We start from the raw sequence: 27,560 nt of genomic DNA, 5'->3' as shown, positions 1-27,560 counted from the left end.
ATATTTAGGACCTATCCAGACAAACACTGCATATATAAAAAATATATAAAATATATAATATACTATATTTCAATCGAATTTCAACCTTCGACGTTGAAACGACGTTGAAACGATAAGTTGAATAGTCGGTGATATTTTATACGCTTTCGACGTCGAATCGACCAGAATTACGACGTTGATTCGACATTCGGTTTTCGACATTGATTCAACGTCGAATCAACTAATCATTTCTGACTGGGACGGGGTCTCGCTGCGCGTATACTTTTGGCGCGAGACATTACCGTCTCTTGATCAACTGAAAACCATTCAGTTCGATTTCAGCGCGACGGTTGCAAGTCGCATGCCTTGCCCGGAATATTATTCCGTTATCGACGAAAGAACGCTGAACAAACTACAAACAACCTCGCGCACGCTCCGTAAGCATCGATTAATCTCCAGTGTGTCCTTATTTTTGTTTCTTGCATTCGCGCCTCACGTGCACCGCGTGCGAATTCACGTGCATCTATTGTTCAAGCAATATATTCGTATATGTTTTTGTGCATGTAATTTCCATCGCTAGAATTGTAAGTTCGTTACATCACTGCAAATTCAAGTGTGTTATTTTTACATGCATAAACGTCTAAAACTGACACATTTGACTAAACTTTTCTTTTTACATGCTTCTTGCGTGTTAAATTACGTTATTTAATATGTTTAATCGTATTAAATTAAAAGATAATACGTTCAATCGTGTTAAACGATGTGATTTAAAGAAATCACATCAAGAAATGTGTAGGTACTTTCTAAATCTCATAGAGTGGTTTCACCACTAATATATTACAGTAATTGCGATAGTCACCCCAAAAAGAAAAGGTTGTCACTCTAATTTGAGTAAATGCGGCTACTCTACCAGAGTGATACGATCTCGCTCTAAAAGCTATAGTGAATCACGATTCACTAAAGATCGACTGATAAATGACTCTAACAGAGTGAAATTTTCCATGCACTCAAAATTGTAGAGTGCGACGTAATTCACTCCTATGGATATTGATTTACTGCATTCAAAAAAAGCGCTCTTTCACTCAAACAGAATGCGATTTCACTCCAACTTATAGAGCGTAATTTTACTCTTTCTTAGAGTGGCGATTCACTCGAAGTGCACATGCTCACTTTTCGTTACATTTGAATTATTTTACTCGTTTTGAGATATGAATTCTTCGACTTTTAGAGAGTAAGAGAACTTCAGCTAAAATAATACATTTGGATTTGCAGCGATAGCAAATATTTCGCGAAATATTTTTTGATACCAAACTCTTTGATGAGAATACCTAATTACGAAGATATTCAACAGTCTTTAATGTCAAATAATTTTGCCAAATTAATTACCGAATTTAATGGATAATGAACTCGTATTTCTTGGTCAGATGTAACAGAGTATTACTTTAACAGAAATATATAATCCGACAGTTAATTATCGAGATGTGTAACATAGAAAATTATGAGCTTAATTCAAAAAGAGGGAATCGTTCCAAGTCTTCTCTTTGGCTGAAATTGCGAGTTGAAACTAACTGAAAGAACACCCGGCAGATCTGGGACATCTCTCGTATATATGTATATCTCGAGGAACTTGGCATTCATTTACGAAGGGAATGCATACAGAGTGTCCCGAGTTCACTATACCTTCTTCTATTCTATTCAAACTTTAACCAAGTTGAAGGTATTATTAAAATAGCCTGTCCGTCAATATGAAAACGTGATAGCAAGACATGCTGATAGCAAAAGCGTCGAAGAAAAGTCAGCGTATCATACTCAAAGGGTCTACGGAGACAAAAGGGTGCGACGGTAAGGACGCCCTGTATACTTTCCATTTACTTGATCGCTGGTAGTTATTTCACGGCCAGACGTACCTTCAAACAACTCTCGATAAACTCCTCGATCGTGATAACACCGTCCTGGTTGAGATCGAGTTTCTTGAAGACCCTGTCCAGCTGTTCTCTCGCCTTCCTCTCCTCCTCGGCGTGATGCCGTCTGCCCATGAGCTCGTGGACCGCCGTCACCACTTCGCCCAATTCGCCCCTGGTGATGCAGCCGTCGCCGTTTATGTCGTACAGCTTGAAGGTCCATCTCAATTTCTCATAAATGCTGCCCCGCAGCAGGGTCGACAGCGTCACGAGGAGGTCCTGCAATCCCCGGAATTGTCTGAAGTCGCGCGCGATTTTAATACGAAGTGCGACGGAACGACAGTGCGCTTCATTCTCCAGTGTTCTGGACCAAATCTCGTCCGAGATCGTCCATTTCGTTGAACTCCATAAAAATTGAAATAAAATTTCACGACTCGACGGATAACGAGAAACGGTTCTGACGTAAATGAATGTAAAAAAAGCGAAAGAAGCAGAAAACCAGAGAGAAAGTTAACTGTTTCTTTAAAACGAGTGCTCGCGTTGACGTTTTCCATTACGAAGTAGAAGATTATACAATAATAAAATTGTAATAATGATAGATAATTTAATATAGAAAAATATTACAATAATATAATATTGCATATTTAAATTATGATTGCAATAATGATGCAAATGCATTTTTTGAATAAAAAAGCAATATAAAAAAGCAATATAACTTGTAAACTTAAACTTAAATTGAATTGCCATATTGATTATCTTGTAATGTCTTTTAAATAAAATTAAATAAAATCATCATAATTATTTCTACACTTTTGACAACAATATGTAATTATTTCATAAATTAACAATTTTTATAATTTATATTATTATACGAATTATATAAACCAAAGCAATTTATTGTTTAAATTGCTTATATATCTAGCAATATATTGTTATATATACAGCTACAAAGTTATTCGTGGGTGCATATTAAAAAAAAAACCCGTAAATATGTCCGAAAAAACCATACCATCTGTGACGCAAAGCATCAGCGAGGGAAATTAGTCAAATAAAATAATATCCACGTGTCCCGGAACATAGCCGAGTTCGTGTCCCGCGCGAGTACCTCGTTGGGCCACTGAAAGCTCCCGCATGCCGATGTTCAGGCATCAAGCTGCCTTCGCGGCCGTGCAATAAATCCTCGTACGCGCAACATTCGCGTGGAATGACGGATGATCAGCCGCCCCGTGAGAGCTTCGCAGGCGCGCACTTTGCCCTTCGATATCCGATGCATATTCCGATGCGTATTCCGCGTTTATCGTAAAAACGATTAATTATATTCGTCCGATAGACGATCCGCTCAATTGGCCCCGGCTTGTCGACCCCGGCGACCCCGGGTCGTTCGCGTGCCGCATCATTATCGCGAAATGCCGGACATGCATCGTCCGCCCGCATATATAGATGCATCGACATTTGCGTTTCGCTTGCCGAAATTTCCTACCGAGGTTCGTCGCGCCCGCATTTTATCCGCGCGTCAATGACGACCGTAGGACCGAACCGCGGGAATCGCGGCATAAAATACGCAGCGAATCAAGCGTGGCTTGAATTAGACACGAACCAAATTAGATTAAATCTCGAATGATTGACGATAATCATGCACTAAATTTAAAATTGATGTAGTCGTTTCACATTATAATCGAATAGCCCACGATCGCTTTATCATTTCGTCTCGATAATTTATTATTATTATTGTGTAGTTAATAGTCAATGGTAAAGCTACTATTTACATAAACAATAACATATCTTATAAATAAAATATGTGCATTTTACTCTTTATGAAGTATATTTTGTGTACTTGACAATCAATTAAGGAGCGCGAATGAATAAAATTTACTTAAGAATTTCCGAATAATTGCTTCTAGTCCAGTCAAATTGTCGGGAAACCATGCTTTACCTGGAAAAAAATCCAATATGCAAAATTCCTTTTGAGGGGTGTTGTTGGGGGCATGTAGAAAAGCTTAACTCTAAGTTGGCGGGACAAAATATGTGGAGGTTTTTCCGCCAAATCGTTTTTTTGCAATAACTCGGAAAGCTACAGGAAAAGTAAGGTGACCCAATTTGTAGCTTTTTTTGCGCTCTACAATTTATGTTATATGACTTTTTTTCCTACGATGGATATTTGCCGACATATTTGACGAAAACGACGAAAATAAATATATAAGTAATCGATCTTAAATCGCTTCTATCTCGTCAAATATGTCGGCAAATTGTAGAGCGCAAAAAAGCTACAAATTGGTCACCTTATTTTCTCTGTAGCTTTCCAGGGAGCCGAGTTATTGCAAAAAAACGATTTGGCGGAAAAGCCTCCGCATATTTTGTCCCGCCAACTTAGAGTTAAGCTTTTCTACATGCCCCCAACATCCCCCAAAAGGAATTTTGCATATTGGATTTTTTTCTAGGTAAAATGACAATTTGACTAGACTATTCGTTTTCTTGATAAATGTACGCGCAATAAAGGCCGGTTTTCACACGCAATGATTAGTGGCGCCAACTGACTGGCATTCATTGGCGCCAGAACCGACTAGCAAACTCACAAGTATTTACACAGTGATTGGCGTATACTATGGAAAATATTTAACATTTATTAAACACACAGTAAATGACAGCAAGCATATAACCTCCAAATTTGAGGTTATATGCTTTGGCCAATAACCGCCAGTAAACGCCACATTACTAGCGCCAGTTTGTATCAAGTGTTTACACTGGTTTACACTTGCATTTTTACTGGCGTTAGTCGACTGGCGCGGCCTGGTGCCACCAATCATTGCGTGTGAAAACCGGCCTTAACATTCAGGTGCTTAACATACGCCGAGGAAAATTTCCTTGCACAAAAGATATACGCGACGTATCTCAAGACGAGAACACACGTCGCGCGCCGTCATTCGAGTGCGAAGATATACGCCAGCGGACATTGAGTCAAGTTAAAATTAATAAATTCATGAAAAGACTACACATTACATATGAGAGAGAGACTTAATTACCCTGAAGCTGATGGCCCCGTTGCAATTAACGTCGAAGGCCTTGAATACGTAGTGGGCGTAGGGACTGGAGTCTGCAATTCGCATGAGGGGTGGCCATTAACTAATTACGCAAAAACGTGGACTGTTATTTAATAAACTCACTGCCGTGCGGGAAGAATTTCGCATAAATGTCCTTGAACGAATCCTCGTGGACTACTCCCTCGGGGCACTCCTGGAAAAAAAAGAAAAGAGAAAAAAGCCGTGAAAAATGATCATACTCAGTTCCGTGAGAGTTTTATCAGGGCGAGATTAAGCGAGACACTCCATATACTATATATATGTATATATTTGCCGACGGACTATTTGTTCGGATGAGCAGTGATATTCTGTGGCTTGAAAATATGTACTGGCGAGACACCGGTGACTCGTTCCTCCATCAATAAACAGAATAACATCGGTCGCTTTAATGTCGAGGCGGTAGATCGTATACAGGCGCGAGAGACAGTTGATAAAACCAATTGCATAGATAACAGTTTTATTGATCCGCAATATTTTCGTATCCCCCGGGTAAGAAATAGCATATCGAAACAGCAAACATATCGTAAATCATCTATGTGGATATTTCGCGAACTCTGGTGAAGTAACTATCGTGTTTTCCATCTTTGTGCAGAAACAAACGTGAACAATGAGGATCCCGCACACGATACCGCAGAATGTTATAGCAGCTTACAGGTAAAATGGAATAGAATAAATGGACCTTTATAAACTTAGCACCCTTACTATTAAAAAAAAATTCGGGTATTATACGCACAGACTTCTATTAAGCTATAGATATAACATTAAACTGTTTCTCCAATCAAATACTCGTTAAATACTTTATTTTTGAATTTATTACTTACAAGACAACTTCAAAATTTATCGAAAACACACAAAGATACAAGAGTAAAATATATTTTAAACAAATTAGTTGCTGTCTCGATTTTGGTATTAAAATGATCCTGGAATTTAGTGCTCTACCCCAGTCTGGAATCTAATGCTCGTTGTTTAAGTTAATAAAGTCCACCGAGAGTATGGCGATGTCAGCGTTACGTACAAGAGTAAAGTGTATTTTAAACAAATTAGTTGCTGTGCTGACTTTGGATTAAAATGATGTTAGAATTTAGTGCTCTTAAAATGTTCTGGTCGCAAATTTATTGCTCACTATTTAACTTAACTATTTAACTTTTACTATATTTGATATTTGATAAAGTCTCGACATCGCGCATCGTTAAGTTAAATAGTAAGCAATTTAAGTTCGCGACTAGGACATTTTAGGAACACTAAATTCTAAGATTATCTTAATACCAAAATTGGCACAGCAACCAATTTGTTTAATAAACTTTACTCTTGTAGGTACGTGACGCTAACACCGTCGCAATGTCGATCGACAGTGTTAAGTTAAATAGTAAGCAATAAATTCGGGACAAGAAGGATATTAAGAACACTAAATTCTAGGATCATCTTAATACCAAAATCGGCACAGAAACTAATTTGTTTAATACACTTTACTCTTGTACATGACACTGACATCGCCAATAGTTTAATGTTATACCTATATAGTTAACTTTTTATTTTTGATTATTTTGCTTTCATGCAGTTACGGTAACCGCATATCGGTACATTCAGAATCATCACCATTCAATACTTTTGATATCTCTTTGGAGAGTTTTAGAGTATAAAATTGGCACAAAATTCTGGTATATCGATTCTTTCGTTTACGCCGTTTACGGTACTCTATACGTGTTATTCAGGAATGGGGGTGCTAGCGTAACGTGAAGACAGCATCCCCACTTTTGATATTAATTGCCTGCGAATAGATAGGAAATATAAATTCGGGATTAGAGCAATAAATTACTCTCTCTCTCTCTCTTCTTTTTTCTAATGGTATAGTTTTATAGGAGTCCTCGCGACACGTGTATCTTCTCTTATCTCGCCTCATATATTCTGATTCCGTATTCGCTGTGTGCAGAGAGACTAGTGCTGCCACGATTGGTGAAATATCGCACATTTTGCTGGAATAGCTGTCAATGATTGTTAATATTCGAGCTACGTAAACTGTCGTTAAATAACTTGAATCTTAATTTTACCGATGAAAAAATTGTTATGTTATATACAAATAAGTTGAAATAGATTTTCGCTATATTTGTTTTAAATATAAGTTAATTTTTCTCTGACTTTTTGCAATAAGCCTTATCATACAAACGGGATTGGGGCCTATCTTATGATATTAAATTTAATCCAAGTGCAATATTAAAAGGAAAAGTCTTAGCAATATCGTATATAGTTCGCGTTGAAGAATTGCGCAGTGTAAATATAAGTCATTTAATAAGGTGCAGTATGGTACCGCAAACGTCTGCGTACCTAACCTAATCGCAAAAGTCTGTCAATGCTTTTGGAAATGAATAAAATTTAATATCTTCTGTGAAATACATATTTACACGAATGCACGCAACAATTTAAGTTTCTCTTTCGTAATTTTTTCATTACGATGTACTAGATTACTGGAAAATAATAACTGTCACTCCAGCAAATAATGAAAATTTCGGCCACCATGAGCGCCCTAAGTCCTACTTTTCCGCTATAGTATACCATCGCACGGAGCGAATATACCGTGCAAATCGAGTTTTTCTTGAATAAAGTAAAGTATATCCCTGGTATATCCTTTTAAAGCAGTTCAATTTCGACAACGCAAGGTATCGCAAGAAATCGCGTCACGTGTGGTACAACAATCCTCGAAATAAACATCTTCGTATTGGATATATGAATAATATTGGCTTTACTCATTCAACAATTTAACGTTTATCCTGGCAAATTGGCTCGCAGGTGCTCGCCAGAGACCTCGCTGTTACCGCAAGAGCAAAGACGAGCGCTGCGAGCGGAAGACGCCTCGTGGGACGACGGCGTAATCCCCGATTTAAAGATTCTCGCGCTTCGTACCATAGTCTCGGCCTGGAAGGATAATCCTGTTCTGGAGGATCTGCCGACGTGCACCGACAGGGACGTGTTGCTGGAAACACTGCCGACTAATCTACCCTTCGAGTTGACGATACCGAGAATCGAGGATGAGTTTTATTGGGAACGCTCGGCCAAGGACAGGTAGAACGGAGCACCTATCGATTCTCGATTATGTGAAATACTATTATGTAATAGTACGTATTATCGAAAACGCTCTATCGTGAACTTTACGTCGCAATTATGGATTAATCTGGCCAAATAATAGCCGACTTCATTCAACTTTAATCGACTGTAATTTCATTCCAATTTTATTCTAATCTCTTTATAATTAGTTGACTTTGATAATTCTTGACTTAAATCTTCCTTTAATTTTGTTTCAACTTCCAATTTATCTTGCAAAAATATTTTCGTCCGTAAAAGACGTATTTATACGTCTTTTACGGACGAAAATATTTTACGTTAAAACGTTAAAACATGAATTTTACACCAACAGACTGCAATTAACTGCGGGTGCTTTTAAAAGGCGTAATCAATTGATACTAAAAGCGATTTGTCAAAGCGATTTGCGTACGCAAGTACGATTTAATTCCTATTGTCGCAGATGGGAACATAACGATCCGGGCGAGTACGGTGGTTCATGGCGGCGATTATATTGCGAACGCCACTTAGCCGAGTATCTGGAAACTTTGCAAGCGAGCTACTTCGAGTCCCAAAGAGAGGAATGTGAGAAATTGATGGCTCTCGTGAAGAACCACATACACGTCATAAGGCTTTGCTCTCTTGTACCGACCAAGTAAAGCAAATTAGTATACTAAATTCTCAATTAGTTTTTATGCTTGACAATAATAATAATAAATTAATGAAGACAAATCGAAGCGACTTATACCTAGTTAGGAGAAATAAGGTTCGGTTTTTTTGTAAGATTAATAAAGATTTTACTATGCGCGTAAATATATACATTATAAAGTAGTTTAAAAAAATAGAGAATTTTCGACAATTATTATGAAGTTTTAATATCTCCAAACATCTGTCACACCTTTATCTGTCTGATGAACATAACTTCAACATTGAAATTAGGCATCGCAAATCTTTTCACAGACGATCTTTTTTAATGAGAGGATGTATGAAAACTTGCAAAAATTTATGACAATTACGAAAAATATATTTATAGATCGTTATCGTAGTAGATACGAGTAGATACGTATTTATGTAGTGCCAACGTTTGAGCAGACCTTGCACCGCTTTACGTCGCGCCGCGCAGCAATCCACAGTATTTACGAGAACACATCGGAAAATTATTATTAGAGCCGGTCAGTTTGTCGACTAAAACCGTAAGTGCTTGCACTTGAAGATCCAAGGAGTGCGATGGACTCGGGGCGTAAATATCGCGCGAAAGCGTAGCGGCCGATTCTATAATTGGCCGGAGTATCTAGGAGGCCAATTATAATCACGGACGCCGGAAAATCGCGAATATACACAGTAAAAAATCGTGCTTCCAAATGTTAAAATTTTCTTGTGTTACCAAGATTTGACTATTATTTCAATGTAAAATTAACATACAACAGCTATGTTATTATTTTCGTAACATTTTCATGTGTTATATTAATGTCAACGTGATAACTTAACACTTTATGTATGTCATTTAGAAATTGAATTTTATTTTGAGTTCTTTTAACATAATGTTTTCAAAAAATCAACACGCCTTAAAGTTATTTTAACATAAACAAAAGTTAAAGTAAATCTTCAAATAATCGTAAACTTTGACATACAAAATAATCAAATTTACTACAATCAAATGTTCAAAACAACATTTCTCTTAAGTTGAAATAACTATCGTTTATTCAAATATGTTATATCGACATTTTTTACAAGTTATTTTTACATTATACTTAAAGTTAAAAGAACAAATATAAATGTAAAATATAGTGTCAATAAATTAACATTTCTAATTTGTCAACAAGTAACACACGATGAATGAGTTATTTTAACTCAAAATTTAGAGTGGACTTTCTGGGACATTTGAAAAATGTTACGATTAACATTTTATTTTTTACTGTGTACCGAGCTTCAGCGGATTCCTTCATCGCTTTCGTTATCGCAATAACACATGCACAGTAATTATCTCCTATTTTTCGACGTAGTCTTCACATTTGGTGCTTTTATTTTTATGACCCCGAAATACAAAGTCTGTAAAGTAAATGTACCAATGCCTGGACACGTAGATACCTATGTCTAGACATTTTTATCATTTTAATCTTTAAATAAATTATAACGCAAATTAAAATCAAAGATAAAAATATAATGCAAGAAAAAGATTTTCATCTTTGATTTTAATTCGCGTTATAACTTATTTAAGGATTAAAATGATAAAAATGTCCAGACATAGGTATCTATAAGGCACGTGTCCAGGCATTGGTACATTTACCTTACATATCTTTGTAATATCGTATTCTGTGGAACCGTCCTTCTCATCGTCGATTGCTAATGGCTTACTATACCTTCATTCACACCTTTGTGCCAAATTTACATTTGTACGCCATCCGTACAATGTGATTATTGAAGAGAACATTTGTGCAAATTCGGCCGCGCTAAGTTTACCGAAATCGCGACGGCAAAGGCGGACACGCGGCAAACGCACTTACGAGCGAATAAACTTGTTAATGCGTTAAGGATTCTAATTATACACGCGCGGCGGGAGATATATAGGTACACGCGCTAGCCGTAGAATTGCCGTGGCCATTGAGCGACGACTTTTAGACGCCGAGCGGTGTAAATTTTGCGCGAAATTGCAACAATCGCGGCCAAGTTGATATGTGTGACAGTGCGACAGTCGATTCTAGGCAGCTGGCTACGTGTGCCACTATATAAACGTGACTTCGCGAAGTAGAAAGTAACTCAAGTGCAAGCTATGACAAGAAAATGTGAGCAAAAACATTTCCCTTCTAAACATCCTCTCGCGAACACAAAGTGTGTGATACGAAAAAGGCTTCATAACAATACAAATATAATATAATATATACAATAATTAAAAAATGGATAATTTTATAATTATTTTGAGATAATTAAAAATTAATAATACAAGATCGTAATATAAATATTTGTAAATAAAAATCTACACGTAATAACTACAACGAATTTGCAAAAGGTGAAATCTTTTCCTGCTTTATTTAATTTCGCGTGTAAATGCACGTGCAAAATTTTTGGAATGTGTTCAAAAAGTGCCGATATACTTTTTATGAACCTACACATTGCGAGAGGAATTGTTAACGTTGTCGCGCCGGCGCCGCCGTCATTCCAGTTTCATTTCATTTCCAGCTTTTAAGGCCGCATTATAAAATGTTGCTGAGAACGGGGATGCTGTTTAAAAAGTAAAGAAGCAAATTTACATAGTTACGGTCGAAGAGTCGGCAGGGTAGAAATGGTTACTGTCGTAATGAAATTGGAACAGGTAAACGTGAGGACGGGAAAAAGTTCCGCGATCACGTTTGCAAAACTAATCTCAGGCGGAACAAGTAAAACGCTCGTTTCGCCTGTATTGTTCTCGCAAAAAAATTTAATTAACCTCTGCACACGAATTTAACAGTATTATTAACACGAAAAAGGCATTATTATGTAGCGCGGCAATGCAAACTTTATAAAAAGTTTACAAAATAAATTTTTATTTCCTGAACTTATTTTAAGTGAAAGCATGTTGTGCACATAGGCCATCTTACCCGAGTTTACCCTATATCATCTATGTATAAGAAAATTCTCTATTTTTAATAAAAATAATAGAAAATCGTTATTCTTATTTTTTTAAACCATTTTAATGTTAAACAACTCAGCGTCATTTAGAAATATATTAACGAAAAATTGATTTGAAATTCACTAGAAAGATGAATTTTGCGTTATCCCACACATGTAGCAATATATATTATTTAATGCCCAATAATGTCATTATCATTACTTTGAGTCATTATATCTATAGCTTTATCTGTCTAATTTATTCACGCACCATCTAATATTTGCCATTCTAGTTTGATAAAATTCGTAATAGAGCTCTCTTCGTAAACGCGTGTGAGCGTTCTTCTGCAATTCGACGCTGATAATTCCGAGAACGCTTGGCCCGTTATTCAATATGTATCGCGATTTTAATAAGTAAAATTGAATCGTTAGGAAACGTTATATCATTCCGCGATGGCAATCGTTACAGATCCTAGCCCAGAAATTTCATTTAATTAAAAGGGAAAGAGAGAGAGCGCATTTGGGAAAAGTAATTCTCTCAGATCACACCGGGCTACTCCCTGTCCGAGCGATCCGTAAATCCGCTGCAAGATTTATTTTCGCTTTTATTTGGATTACGAATAATAGATCCTTTTATCGTGATCTGTCTCAGCTTTAACCCCTTTCTTTTCATTGCTATTTAAACTTTAAATACAAGAAAATTAAGATTAACAATAAATACTTAATTTAATAAATTAAAATAATCTTGACTATAGAAGTGTTTGACGCGCGAAAAAATATTCTAAATAATTGAAGAACGAAAGGGTTAAAGACTATACGACTTATAAGATACATAAGGAATTATACGGCTATAGTAATTAGGACATATAAACTGTCAATATTGTCTTTCTGCATGCACGGATTTATTATTCAAAATTCCATTTCGTATATCAATCTAGAACGTCCAACGTACCCAGTATATATCTATCTGACGGTTAATATGGCCCGGCGTGTGTACGGCGTGTACGCGTTCTTCAATTATTCACAACGGCTAGCATGCAACTAGGCCTCTACATACACGACGTAGTTTGTGCAACATAATCCATCGTCCAATATTGATCAGAGTCGTGACTCACTCAAATACATTAACTGTTTCGCGGATAAACCATTCAGTAACAGCTCGAACTAATTCTTTACATACACGTGGATTTTTTCCATACGTCCTAGGGATAAAATATTTTTTTTCCTCCGCATTAAAAAAATTGCTTTTCCGCTCGTTCGTTGCATCACGGATTGATTGACAATCTGGATATAATACGAAAAATCGCGATAGATATGAAAAAATATGTACAAATGGAATCTTTGTTTCTATCTCTATATATATATAAATAAATATATGTATGTTTATCCGCTATGTAAATCTACAGTTTCAAATTAGAACAACTAAATTTGGTATACTATTTCATGATACTCTAACTTAGATCGTAGACGTATTTTGAGAACCGCATCATTATCGATTTTTTGGGAAACCGGTTCCAAAATTTTTCTAATGTCTGTCTGACTGCGAACTACTCATTCATGAATGGACCGATTTTCTGGAAACCGATGCCAAAATTTGTCTAATTTTTCGGGGATGGCGTCGATAAAGAATAAATTAATATAAGAAAATATAAATATAAATAAAAATAAATAAAAAAGGGGACCCTCATACAAAATTGTCTAAAAAAGATCCCTTAAAAAAAAAAATTTTTTTTGGAGGTAAATATTACTATTCGGGGAAAAAACATCGTCTACTGTCTAATAAATTAGCCCGTATTAGAGTTTTGGGATCACAGTGAGGGGAAAAGGTCTGCTGGGAAGGAATGTTTATTAGCGTCAGTTGCGTTTAGAATTTGATGATCAATTTAATTTGTGATATTATTCTATCGATCACAGTTTTCACATTAGAACAACTAAATTTGGTATATTATCTCATGATACTCTAGCTTAGACCGTAGAGAGTTTTGGGAAGGGGTCTGAGCCCGGGGACAAGGGACCCCCATACAAAATTATTTAAAAAAGGTCCTTTTTTTCAAAAAAAATTTTTTGGTGGGTAAATATTACGGCACGAACACGATAATTAGGGCCCCTTGATTTGACTGTGATTTGACTGTGGTTTCTGGTAGTATTTCTTACGCTGAACAAAAAATTATATAGGTCTTATAGGGCTAACTGCTTTAGTTTTCGAGATATGCAGTATTAAAGCTCAAAATAAATATAATATAAATCTTTACTTGGTAATTGTATAGATGGGGGGGGGGGGACCACCTTAGATGACCTTGATATTTTAATATTTTGTCAAGGTCACCCTCCTGAGTGACCTTCAGAAGGTTTCAACCCGCGCTCGTTATTCGTTAAAAAGTTATTAACAAAAAAAGTTTGGAAAATATAGCAGCTATTTTGAGTATTGGAAGGCATAAATGACTAATATTACGTCTTTTTTTTTAAGTAGAGAATATCTCGTTTCGCATGAAAGTTGCTGCTTTACCAAAACACAACATTTAAAGCAGTAAATTGTTGATAAATTGAGGTCTTTTTGTTAAAGCAGAGAATACTTTATTTCGCGAGAAAGTCGCTGCTTTACCAAATGTAGGTTAGTGACGCGCTTTAAAAGTATTTAAGTGTTTAAAGCGCGTCAATTAACCTATGTAGGTTAGTGACGCGCTTTAAACAGTTTTTTGTTAATAACTTTTTAACAAATAACGAACGCGGGCTGAAACCTTCTGAAGGTCACTCAGGAAGGTGACCTTGACAACATACTAAAATATCAAGGTCATCCAAGGTGATCCCCCCATCTATACAATTACCAAGTAAAGATTTATATTATATTTATTTTGAGCTTTAAGGTGGTCCTTTCGCGGACCCAGCTTGTCAAGTAACAGTCCGTCATGAGGTAATTGAAAACAAACATATTGACAAACATTACACAACATCCCAATAATTATAATAATATAATATGATTTTACACGCACGATTTAATCGTATTTAATTATTTACTAATTAAAAAAATATCACAATAGTAGTGCGGTTGGACTCGATTTAGGTTAGGTCAGGCATGACAGTACGAGTAAAGCAATATGTGATTGGACCACTACTTATTTAACCTCATATATCAGAGCAAAACATTCGGCAAGCCCTTATTTTCAAGGTATGTACGAAATCCGGAAACTTCAGGGAATATTTTAAGACATGAATAATGTATTCATCTGATCGCTAAGTACATGTATTATTTGTTGAAAACCTCGGACGTGGCGATTTGCATCATTCTATCTTTCTCGTTCATTAGATGTAAACAAGGATAGAATGACAATGGCACGCTCCGCGAACGCACATTTAGAATGACTTATTTCTTGTAAAGTGGTAACCTTACTTGATTTTTCGTACACATGCCCCTTATTACTGTATATTTAACATATATTTAGGTACCTATCTAATACTTGTTCTCACGAAAGGATCACCTTAATACTGCATATCTCAAAAACTAAAGCAGTTAGCCCTATAAGACCTATATAATTTTTTGTTTGGCGTAAAAAATACTACCAGAAACCACAGTCAAATCAAGGGGCCCTAGTTATCGTGTTCTCCCCATATAAAGATTATATGTATAAATGAATTAAAAAATTGAAAAATTCATGGAATAAAAATTTTTATTGTTGTGTATTCGTATCATGACACTCATACGAAGTAAATTAAAATAGAAATTAATTTCTAATTAATAAATCTCTACAATTTTTAAACTTTGTTAATCAAAATTTATCATTGAATGTGTTGTTACGCTTCGTTTGTCAAAGCACGGCTCGTTTTTCACGCATAAACGCGTAGCTGATTTCTAAAAAAAATTGTATTAAATAAAAAATTAATTACCGACAAAATTCCGTTTCTCATACATGTGCGATTTGGATATACGAACTTTCCAGAGAGCAGACGACGCGAGCTAACGCGGAGGACGAGTCAACCCCAGAGGAAAACGTCGCGCATCACATTCCTATGGCAGTTATACTCCCGCGATTTCCATATCTCACCGAGATTTATCTCAACTTCGGTATGATTTACATGAACGACGGTTTCGAATGGCGAGACTTCGAGTGAGTCGGAAATTCAGCAAGCGCGACGATAAAGTGGATCCCCACGTTAAACGATTGATAAAACATTCATCGCTCGTGCAGGTTCTCGCTGGAGGATTGCTTAAGTCTGGGGGAAGGAATTAAAGCCAGCCCAAAATTGAAGAAATTCAGTTTGACCCGAAGCAACTTGGATCAGCCCCGAGTCGCAGCCATTCTCCAAGGGATGGTGTCGAACAATAACGTTAGTCGGTGTATTCCCGTTATGTGAATAACACATAAACCGCTTTATTTTCGATTAAAAATTAATAGAAGTACAACTAAAGATGCAACTTTGCTAAAAGCTAAACTAACGTGACTGCAAGCGCTATCTGCTTTAATGGTCAATGTGACAGTAAAACAAAGAAATATAACACTATTCACTGGATATTACTTGGTAATATCTATATATATGTAAAAACGATCTTGGCATCCACTGGTAGATAGTAGAGAGTTGTATGCCATGGTCATGAATATTGTAATTCCTGCTATAGTCCAGTCGGCAAGTACATTTGAAAATCGACTAATTAGGACAAAACTGCAAAAAATTTTAATCGCTTTGTTTGGGTGTCAGTAATGACGTACTAAGTTTTTGACCTCCTCCGTAGTGTGCTTCGGCCGCCATCTTGGAAGAAAAGGGTGAAAAATTGGTTTTTCGCGAATATCTCGGTTTTCATTAGACTTAGGCTAAAATAGTTTAATGCAATATTAAAGACTTTCATAATCCTATGAGCTAACCCACGTGGATCAGTGGGGTGCTTTAGACAGTAAAAAAGTAGGTAAAGCGCGTCAACTAACCCATGTGGGTCATTGGGGCACTGTAGACAGTAAAAAAGTAGGTACAGCGCAGCACCTTACTCATGTGGGTCAGTGAAGTGCTGTAGACAGTAAAAAAGTAGGTAAAGCGCGTCAACTAACCTACGTGGGTCAGTGGTTCGCCTTGAACAGTATAGAGTGCGTAAAGCTAACCCGCGTGGATCAGTACCGAGTGTGTAAAGCGCAGCATCTTACCCACGTGGGTCAGTGGTTCGCGTTGAACAGTATCGAGTGCGTAAAGCTAACCCACGTGGCGCAGTGGCTCACGTTGAACAGTCGCAAGTGCGTAAAGCGCGTCAACTAACCTATGTAGGTCCGTGAACGCGGTGAGGTCGCCCTTACGCTAGACATTTACCATGTGTTTTTTATCTAAAGGGAACCTATTCACAAAGTTTCACCTAAATCGGAGCGCGGACATTTTCGGAAGAACAGCCCTATATTTTTTATCATTTTATCTTAAAAAATGGTTTTATCATAGGAGTCGCCAAAATTCCTTTTAAGGGCTTTCATTTTAACCCAAGACGAAGCTTTTCACTAAGTTTCATCAAAATCGGAGGGGGGCCGTTTTCGGAACTCCACCCAAAGTGTCCTACTCCTCCCGGCTTTAGCGCCAAAACTATTGGTCGTAGGAAAAAAACCTATACTTCCTTTTTTGTAGAGAACTAAATTCCCTACAATATTGCATTAAACTATTTTAGCCTAAGTCTAATGGAAACCGAGATATTCGCAAAAAACCGATTTTTCACCCCTTTCTTCCAAGATGGCGGCCGAAGCACACTACGGGGGAGGTCAAAAACTTAGTATGTCATTACTGACCCCCAAATAAAGAGATTAAAATTTTTTGCAGCTTTGTCTTAATTAGTCGATTTATTTGTCATTTTTAACGACGTGCCGACTGGACTACTACACCTCGTAATAATTTTTTGACACGTTGGCTGCCATGCTGGTGATCCGTGATCGGTGTTATCAAAATTTTTGAAAACGCTTGTAAAAGATAAACGCTATCTAATATAAAATTTTACATGACACAAAGCTAAATAGCAATGTAAATTAAAAAATGCGTTCTTCAACGGTACTCATGAGGATGCAATTGTTTAATCATATTACATAATATTTTATCGTTATGCTTGCTGGTGTAAAACTATGAGCGTATAACATTAAAAAATTAAACTATCGTTTACACTATATATACATTTGTACCTCGCTTGAGATTCTCTTAGCGATTGGCATTGGTCGTTTTGAAATATCTCAAAAATTGGCAAAACTACTTCCTGAACGTATTTTAAAAAGCCTGTACTTTCGATCCCCTTGAAATACAAACGATTTGGAAAGGGGTACAAACAATGTTCTTTCGAATGACGTTGGCCGTTTTCAAATATCTTTAAGTTGAACGATTTTTTCATCTCCCCTAACTTTTTAACCCTTTGAATACAAATGAAACGAAATGTGGTACTAACAAGTGTACAAACAAAGTACAAAAACCTATAGCCTGCGTTCGTTTATTCCCATCGGGAGCTGTTGGGAAAATAAAATCTATAACGCACGTTACATATATTATATATTTTATTTTCCCAATAGCTCCCAATGTGAATAAACGAATGCAGGCAATGTGTAAATAATTTTTTAATTTTTTAATGTTTTGGGCTTTACACTATTATATGCTTACGATAATGAAAATTCTACTGTGGCGCGCACGATAAGACATACAAAACTCGCTAGGCAGGCAACGTGTTAACGGAGAATTTTATCACACACGTTTCACGTATATTACCTCAATTATCTCGGATGCAGATCGAGGAGTTGGATCTGTCGCATTGCAAATTGATGGATACTGGTGTGCACGCGGTGGGTGAATTTCTGTCAATGCATCAGAAACTGAGGACTTTGCACTTGGCGAACAACAATATAGGACCGATCGGAGTTGCTGGTATCGTTCACGGATTAATGAAAGCAAACACGACGGCTCTGAAAGATTTGGATCTACGACTGAATCCTATACAAAATGAGGGAGCTAATCACATATGCGCTCGTAAGTTCGATAAATATATATGTAGCAGCCTCAGTTCTACTCAGGTATTAAATTGTGTTTTTATTTCATATCTTATTGAATACCATTGTCTGAAACAATAAAATTAATATTTAAACCATTTTTTAAATACGCTAATACCTAATTTTCACTTAATCTTAACAGATAGAAAAAGATTCAGACTTATAAGAAAATAAAAAATATTTAAAAAATGTTTTGGTTGATTTTTAAGATTGTGTAATCTCGGGACTTTAGGACTAGATACGTTCTATGCATGTCAGAAAAGATTTAACTCTCGTTGCTGAAATAGAACAGTTGCATGATAAAAAAATCGAGTTTTTAAAGGTCTGTCTACATCTATCGTAATATTAACCGTATAACGCTCGTCGTAACAGCTCTACTTGGCCTCTGACATTCTGTTTCGCCATTTGCTGGTTGTGCACAATTTTATAACACGCATTGCTATGTATATACACACACAATGTTTACGACAGCTTCTTTCCTTACGACCACGATCACTTACGATTAAAGCGTTACGATAGATGTAAGTAGATGAGGCTTAAAAAAATATTTAAAAATGCCGAAAACTTTCTTATATGGCATATCATAACTTAGGAGCGAGCAGATACATTAAAATTTATTGCCCAATATCTTTTAACGTAAGCTCTCAGTTTTAATAACTTCTTCGAGTCTTTTCTTTGATTAAATCGAGAAATATTTGTGTGTGATAAATTCAGTATCTTTATAAGTAATAAGTAATAAGAATAAAGCGATATTTACGCTTTTGCTTAATCTTAATGCTTAATATAACTAACTGCAATATTAATCAAGAATACAATTTTAATTTGTATTTACAATTATAAATAGCACGTATATGTTTAATCGACAATGAACGGATTCTATCAATTTTTAAATAATCTTTCCACAAGTAAAATAGCAATAAATGTAAATAGACGCGATTATAGAGCAAATGATTTCACAAGCAATTCTCTTTCTCTCTTTGGTCTGAAAACGATATATCAAAATAGATAATTCTTTGTTTATTTGGAAAAATACAACGCCACTTCGAAGATTATCCAGTGGTGTTTTCTACAGAATTCAGTGCCCGAGTAATACAAAGCTCGTTGAGGTAAATTGAAATTTAATGTTGCGTGCGGTACTACTTTATGCTAGTGCACTATAGGGGTGCATTGCATTCTCACCAAATAATGGAAATATCACGGATTTCGTATTTCAGCACCATTCTCTCTCTCTCTCTCTCTCTCTCTCTCTCTCTCTCTCTCTCAAAAAGCTATAAATTTATCAATGTACGTATGTACACAGGACAGATCAATGATAAAATCGGATCTCGAAATTTATATTTTCTGCCTTTCCAAATGTATTTTTTATGACGATAACAAATGCCAACGAGAGAGAATTTATTTCGAACAAAGAAAGATAAGAAAATAATGGAATTTACTTTTTTAAATATCAAATTTGTCTGAGATATTAATGATGCTTTATTGCCGGATAATATGCTACGTCCAAGGCCGAAGAATTCATTTTAAAAGGTGTCATCTTGATTATATATCTCCTCAGTAAGCAAGAAATATCAAGAAATATTTCAACTGCATTGTATTAACGTTACAAAGTTGCTGCAATGTACAAGTTGAAATGTTGACGTTTCTGGCTTACTGGGTCGTTACTTTAAAGCATCGCTTAATTGTCTTTATCATGGACTGAATGTACAGGTATCATACTTGACCTCGCTACACGAAGCCATACTGCTTATTGCCGACTTTAAAAACTGAATGCACAATCCCATATAATCTCGAAAATTAGCATAGAGAGAGAGGAAAAAAAGAGCGTAATCGACTCGCAGGTCGAAAGTGTAGCATAAGCGGCACGCTGAATTATTTAAATAAATGCAAGCTGAATAGCAGATTGTGGCATGCGCGTGCATACAAATCGCATGTTACAGCACATGGAACGTGTCTGAAACTGCGATATAAAAATGCATAAAAGGGCAATAACACCTATTACAGTACATATACAAAATCACTACCGCAATTTCTTGTGGATATATTCCCGGATTTATAATACGTACTCATTATAAGATAATAGCTTCAATTTTAATATGAATAAAAATTTCCAGAAAAGAAAATTTAGGTTGCTAATCTTTGACCCTGGTCGGTTCACTAGATGTAAAATTTTGCTAAAAAAAAATGTTCAGATTATTATCTTAATAAAACCATCTTAATAAAAAATATTAGATATGATATAAACGACAGAACGTAGTGACATAACATTATATTGCTTTAATGCAAGATATATATTACTGAATTTAATAGATAAATAGTGTGATTAATTACTTTGATGATAGTTTTGTTTTTATAATTTATCTAAATATATATTTTTTATATTCCTTATAATACATTCTTTGCAAAAATATTCATTTGTAAAAGATTTCTGTTTTTATATTATACTTGTTAATTTGTCATTTTCAGTCCTGGTGAGAAACAAAACTTTGGAAACATTGAATATCAGCGGCTGCGAATTAGGTCCGGAAGACGGTATAGCGCTGGCCGGAGTGCTCTCTTCCGGTTGTGTGGAACTCGAAGTCTTCTCTCTCGACGTATCAAACAATAATTTTGGATTTACCGGTATTAATAACAGAGGAATTACCCTTTTCTATATCTTCTTTCGAGAATATCATTTTAATATAGCTCAAAAGAAGATATAGAAATTTAAGAGAAAGAAGTTTCCAATTTCCAAAGTCATATATGACGGAATCGAGATGATTACGTAAGGAGAGCAACACATGCAAACAGTGGTCTAAAAATCGTTAAAAAACACCAATTATTAATATTATTGTTAGAGAATCGTTGCGCAATTATCTCAATGGTTGAAAGATTTGTACTTCACGCAAAAAAAGCGGCAATAAAATTTGTTCCAGCTGAAGAGTCATTCGAGGCGGCCGTGAGCTCATGCCCGTATATTATCCACTTGGATAGTCGAATGTGCAATTTTTCGAAAGAATCGGAGTGCTCGATCACCGAGAACGCGCACAGGTGAGGCCCGCGATTAGGTTAACTCCGGTATTTACGCCGCGCGGGGATTTACGCCGCAGAAGTCAGAAAAAATAAAAGGAATAAAGATACTTGCTTGTAATCACACTTTTATGTGCCTTTATGCCATATTAGTATTGTGCTGTAATTGCAGTTCTTTTGTTAATATTAACAAAACCGTTGTGAGTTGAATCGATTTCTCACCGTAGTAAATAGCGCGATTATATATTACGACCTACGTAAAATGATTACTGTAAAGAATATAAAAAATTTAATAGTTATTTTATGATACATAAGTGTAGAGGGATAGTAAAGGATGGAATACAGCAAAATACAAGTGCATAGCTCTTGTATTCTTTGTTTAACTTCATATCTTGTATATTCCTCCTGTTTGGGATATACGGCATTTTTAGCACGCGAGATTTATGCCACAGTACAGACACTCTATAAAAATTGAAATCTCCTATGTGTTATTTTTTTTATCTTTTTCTTGGATCGTATACCAATAACCTTTAAAGCATCTCTATCGTTCTTCTATTTTCTTTTTAAAATCTTTTAATTTTATAATTTGTTTATCATTCTCTTACATCTTCATAAACTTTTTACATACATTTTATAACTTATTATAACATATTATTGCCTTATTTATAAACATTAAATTTTTTATAAGGCGTATATTTCATCCATAAATGCCATATATCTCATTCCTATGGGATATATGGCAAAAATGCAAGGGTTTCTAAAAGTTTTTTTTTGTTAAATACAAAGAATAAATATTTCATATTTCTAATTTGTTTATAGTAGTATAAACAATATAAAGTTTTTATTGGTGATAATTCATTTGCCTTAAACATAGTAAATAGTACTCGACAAATTAAGTTTTCCTTAGGTGCGGCGTATATACCGGAGTTACCCTGTCGTGCGAGAGGGAAAACGTTCCGTTTTCCTTCTTTTTTAATTTATTTAATTTTCCAACCGACCCGCTCTTTCCCAATGTCTAACACCGTTCACCTTTATTTCATTTGCTTCCCATTTCCACGCACGTAGGTGCGACGTGTTCAAGACAATACCGTAAATTTAATAAATCCACGGGGAGCAAAATGTCGTAGGTGTGCAGTCCGCCGGAGATCTATAAATTTCTATTGTATTCAAGTATTCCGTAATAGTTGACTTTATTGGTGATTTTACGCCAACTTCCACATTTCGGCCCGCGTGCTCGCTCGTACGGTATAATACGTTACGATTTATTAAGTTAGGCAAAAGGATCGTTATATGTTCCCGCGAGAGAACTCGCGATTTCTAATTGAACGTGTGGAAATTGAACGTGCTCACGTTCAATTTCCACACGTTCTAAATTTACATTAATTTCGCGTTTATCTCGCAGATTTTCACTCGGATTTTCATGTAGTACGTCCTGAATTGTACCTACCCATTGTCTTTTTTTGGTATTCTTTTAAATGGAAATTACAATAGGAGAGACCGGGGCTAGAAGTCGAGTAAGTTGTCACAAAGCTTATATATCTCACTTAATAGATTAAGTGGAATATTATTCTTTATAGTGTACATTAGATTGCTCCTATCGTGTTAGTCGGGTGTACGAAATAGCTCGTTTCAAAAACATCGCATGTGATATTTACAAGCACTTTTTAAAATCTATGGAGGTCATGAGTAAATTCTTCTTGGCTCTATTTTTATTGTTCCGTTGGTTTTTGGAATTACTAGTCGTAATTTCTTTTTGGTCATAAGAAATATTATAATTTTAGATAATTTTTCCTGTATTTAGTTAACCGTCATTGCAACATAGTTTATAAATATAATCTTCTTTCAAAATGACCGTTCAGGGTAAGTTGTCTCAAATGAGATGGGATTCAAAGTTTATGAGAATTATTATTCTTTTATTTACTCGAAGTTTATATGAAAGTATTACAAAATTTATGAGAATTATTATTCTTTCATTTACTCTAAGTTTATGAGAATTATATTACAAAGTTTATTAAATTATTAATTTTTCGTTTAATTCATGCTGCAATATATTATTAAGTTAAATTTACCAAAAACTGGCACTAACTTTAATAAAATATTAAAACAGGAACTATTTGTCGTATGTTTCCTCTACATGAAAGATACATGACAATCAATCCAGAGTCATGTGACAACCAACCCTGGGTATGGAATAAGTTGTCACATTTGCGCGGTTTTGCTTAGAATTAAATAACTTTTTTGTGTATAAATATATACAAATCTAATATTTTTTTTCTTACACCTAAAGGATGTAGCTACATTATAAAGTAGTATACGATATTATAAAATATTGCTAACATTTTTTTTTTAAATCAGTATTTAAAAAGTGTGACAACCAGCCCCGGTCTCCCCATACGTTTAAATTAATATATTATAGTCAAACAGCACTCGGTGAGTGTTATTTAAGGAAAACCTTTTATTGATGAAAATATTAATTACTTCATCGTTTCACTTTACGAGAATTGCGAAAGACAGGCGGTGTGACAATTCATCCGACATTTCGATTTCCTCTTCAAATCAACACCGTCGCGCGAGATAACCGGGCTCTGGAGTTGCTCACAGGCTGCGTTTGCAAACCTCATTACGCCCGAAAGGGCAACACGATCGTCGTGTCAGAATGGAATACCCAGGTCGTCAACTCCGGGTACAAGCAGTTCGATGAAGGTGACGAATCTCGTGCTTGGCCGCGCGCCAAGCCGTTCGCCGAAAGACAACTTCCTTTCTTGATAGAACAACGAGATGTCCCGACGTATCGGGAGTCGTTGATCAACCGTTAAATCGATCGAGAGCGATCGATTATATTATCGTAATCGAGAATCGCAAATCGTTAAACGGGAGAGAGAGAGAGAGAGAGAGAGAGAGAGAGAGAGAGAGAGAGAGAATGAATGAATGAATTGATCTTTATTAGCCTTCTCGGCTATTTTTTACAACACATAATCTTACAATAATTCCTCTACATGAGGTATAATATATATTTCCTTATTCGAAAAAATTAATTCTATCATCGCTTGACTATACCTATATTAAAGTCCCCTATCGATACAGACATACTTTATTATTAAATCTTCGACCGTATGTTCCAGAAATCTCACAAAATCGCCATTAGACGCACTCGGCGAATGATACTCTACTGCTGTCACACCTTTACACCACTATACCCCGGTACAAAACTGATATAATTTTTCCACTAGCTTTACTCTATCTATTGTATCAAACGCTTCGACCTCACTATCATAACTTTCTATAGTCAATCTATTCTCGGATAACTCTCGAATCGCAGGATTTACCCTCTTCATAACCTGATGTCGAATTTCATCCTTATGCGCCAGACAGACTTGTGCCTTCTTATACCGGAGTAAATCAGCTTTTTTCTGTGGTTGCTATATTGTATCTTCCCAGCCGGCTCTTTTTTTCTCCTCCTCCAATACTTTCTGAAATGTCGGACATTCCGAATCCAGCGCCTCGTGTTCAACATTTATCTTCAAGTTGTATGTCTGATTCTTAAAGGTACAGTTTACACACCTCTTCTTTGCCGTTGTACATTCGTTCGCCTTATGATTTCCTGCACATTTATAGCATGTTTCTTGTCTCGTGCAATTCTTGGCAATATGATAATATCCCCAGCATTTAAAACATCTTCTAACACTAATGTAATTAAAGATCGGACACTTTCGCCATCCTAAATTTATCTTTCCTCTGCTTATTAGTGATTTATGAGTGCTTTCATCCGCTTCGATTATTACGGATCCTTGCTCAATATTCTTATTTTTTCCTCTTAAAATTTTCTTCACTAAGTGCATACAGCATTCCTCGCCAATTCTATTCTGCTTCTTGATTATATCTAACAATTCATCATCCTCCATTTTCATTTCCTCTCCACCAACATTAATTATTTTAATCTTAGGTTTCCTCTTCTGTGGCTCCGAGACCTTGACCTCCTCACCCATTGCCGCTTGTACCGTCGCCTTTAGCTTTTCCTTCTCTTCTTCCGTCTCACATCCTAAGATCACTGTTCCTTTACCTCCTTTTCTTAATTTAGTAATTCCTATTTCCATTTTGGTTATATCAATTTTATCTTTAATTATTTTCTTCGTAATTTCACTCTCTTGTTGTACTTTAGGTTTTATAATCAAGATATTTTCCTCCTTCCTGTCTTTAATCACGTCGCTATATTTTCTTGACGCTCCACCAGATGGTCCATATGCCCCTTGCATCCACATTTTTCTTAATTCTTCTAATTCCTAGAGAGAGAGAGAGAGAGAGAGAGAGAGAGAGAGAGAGAGAGAGAGACTCTTCTTACCATTAAACTTGATTGTTACACGTCTATTTAGCGCGCCTCGTTTCCAGCCTGGCGCTAATAGTCAATCGATTTATCCGTTTTCCCCTCTTTTTTTTAGGCACGCACACGCGGTTATCCTCCCTCCCTTCTTTCCATTCTCTCTCTCTCTCTCTCTCTCTCTCCCGTTGATCGCGTCTTCCATGCACCTTCGACCTATTGACACCGTAGTTCGCATGCTGTGTAATATAAGCGTATCAAGGATCTTCACTTGTGAATACACGCGGCCCTGAAGACTGATTGCACATGTGAGATGCGCAATTCTATGCGCCCAGAGCAATCGTTGACAATGATTAGACATGAACTGTACATCAAGATCCTAACATCGGGAAAGTAAAAAAAAATTAATCTCTTCCGACATAAACGTGTCTATCATATTTTTTAACAATGCATACTTTATATTTTAAAAACATAAAATATTCTTTTTTCTACTCTCTAAAAGTCGAAGAATAAAATACCGCTCAAAATAAGTGAAACACAAGTGTAACGAAAAGTGAAAATTGAGCCTGTGATCACTTCGAGTGATTCGCCACTCTAAGAAAGAGTAAAATTGCGCTCTATAAGTTGGAGTGAAATCACATTCTATTTTAATGAAAGGACACTCTTTTTGAGAGCAGTAGATCAGTGTCCATAGGAATAAATTATGTCACTCTACAATTTTGAGTGAAAAATTTCTTAGAGTCATTTATCAGTCGATCTTTAGTGAATCATTATAGTGATTCACTATAATTTTAGAGTGAGATTGTATCACTTTGGTAGGGAGCCGGGAGTAGTAGCCGCTCTAAAAATTTGAGTGAAAAATTCACTCCTACCTTATGAGTGCCCGCATTTACTCAAATTAGAGTGACAACCCTCTCTTTTGAAGTGACTATCGTAATCACTCTAATATATTAGTGGCAAAACCATTCTATGAAATTTAGAGAGTAAACATATCTTCCTGTGATATTACGTCTATTTACTTTAAGTTTGGTTTATCATAGATTTGAAAACAAAAATTGCAAATAGTGAACGTGACTTATCGTAAACCTAATAATAAAATAAAACCACTAAGACGGTCATTGTTATCGGTATCATACTTCGACATATTACACTCCCGTTTTCATAATCGTGAAACCTCCTCTTTAATGTATTGTGCGCGTTTATCTTCTACCGGGCACATTTTCCAATTTATTTTATCGCGATGAGTTATTGCTCCGCGGTTGCCGTTGTAAATGTCTGCACGCCACGTTTACGCAGGAATAAACAAAACGTGAAAAAGAGAGAGGAGAGGGACAAGGCAGCGCTTTCCCAAAGCAGTAATGTCTATAATTCACCCAGCGCCAAGAATCTGTAACAACATGCAGTCGGAAGTTGGGTCGTCATTCCCAGAGCTAAAAAGGATATTGTGCAACGTTTCACTGGCAGACAAATCGATGCCGGTAAGAGTTACTGCACTATTTTCTTTATTGCGTTATTGCTTCATCTTAGTCCATGCATGAAATATGCAGCGTTATACAACATACAAGTATCATCAACTGACTTTTTATCGTATTGACTCGAGGATTGATTATGCACACCACATATTTTTGTAAGCGCAGGTTACACACCAAGTTTCCATCGT

The 27,560-nt window shown here is 36.0% G+C and overlaps 2 protein-coding genes across 3 annotated transcripts in view; one reads left to right on the top strand and one right to left on the bottom strand.

Moving 5' to 3' along the window:
* The window catches only part of LOC112452715 (Kv channel-interacting protein 1), a 118,877-nt gene that overhangs the window by 10,467 nt on the left and 80,850 nt on the right, over nucleotides 1-27,560 (bottom strand). For both annotated transcript variants that reach the window (XM_025013058.1, XM_025013057.1), the window contains exons 3-5: nucleotides 5,042-5,111; nucleotides 4,901-4,971; nucleotides 1,887-2,159 (exon numbers count right to left, since the gene is read on the bottom strand). In XM_025013058.1, coding sequence (XP_024868826.1) covers nucleotides 1,887-2,159; nucleotides 4,901-4,971; nucleotides 5,042-5,111 — 414 coding nt within the window. The remainder of the gene's footprint in view (nucleotides 1-1,886; nucleotides 2,160-4,900; nucleotides 4,972-5,041; nucleotides 5,112-27,560) is intronic.
* LOC112452712 (dynein regulatory complex subunit 5-like) lies at nucleotides 72-27,549 on the top strand. The gene is made up of 9 exons (XM_025013054.1): nucleotides 72-416; nucleotides 5,550-5,611; nucleotides 7,742-8,014; nucleotides 15,532-15,699; nucleotides 15,781-15,919; nucleotides 18,322-18,559; nucleotides 21,043-21,198; nucleotides 21,492-21,606; nucleotides 27,197-27,549. The coding sequence occupies exons 2-9, from the start codon at nucleotides 5,565-5,567 to the stop codon at nucleotides 27,291-27,293; spliced, it is 1,233 nt and encodes a 410-aa protein (XP_024868822.1). The 5' UTR covers nucleotides 72-416; nucleotides 5,550-5,564; the 3' UTR covers nucleotides 27,294-27,549.

This window comes from Temnothorax curvispinosus, unplaced genomic scaffold (assembly GCF_003070985.1).
Source record: "Temnothorax curvispinosus isolate PA1 unplaced genomic scaffold, ASM307098v1 QBEX01003650.1, whole genome shotgun sequence".
Taxonomy (NCBI): Eukaryota; Metazoa; Arthropoda; class Insecta; order Hymenoptera; family Formicidae; genus Temnothorax; species Temnothorax curvispinosus.
Note: the sequence above shows the minus strand (reverse complement) of the source record. Positions and strands in the feature narration are given on the sequence as shown.

Bases quoted from the DNA above. Each gene is read 5' to 3' on its own strand.
- LOC112452712 (XM_025013054.1), top strand. From the start codon at position 5,565: ATGAGGATCCCGCACACGATACCGCAGAATGTTATAGCAGCTTACAG. The intron at 15,920-18,321 runs GTTAGTCGGTGT...TCTCGGATGCAG, and splicing joins GGATGGTGTCGAACAATAAC to ATCGAGGAGTTGGATCTGTC. The intron at 21,199-21,491 runs GTATTAATAACA...AATTTGTTCCAG, and splicing joins CAATAATTTTGGATTTACCG to CTGAAGAGTCATTCGAGGCG.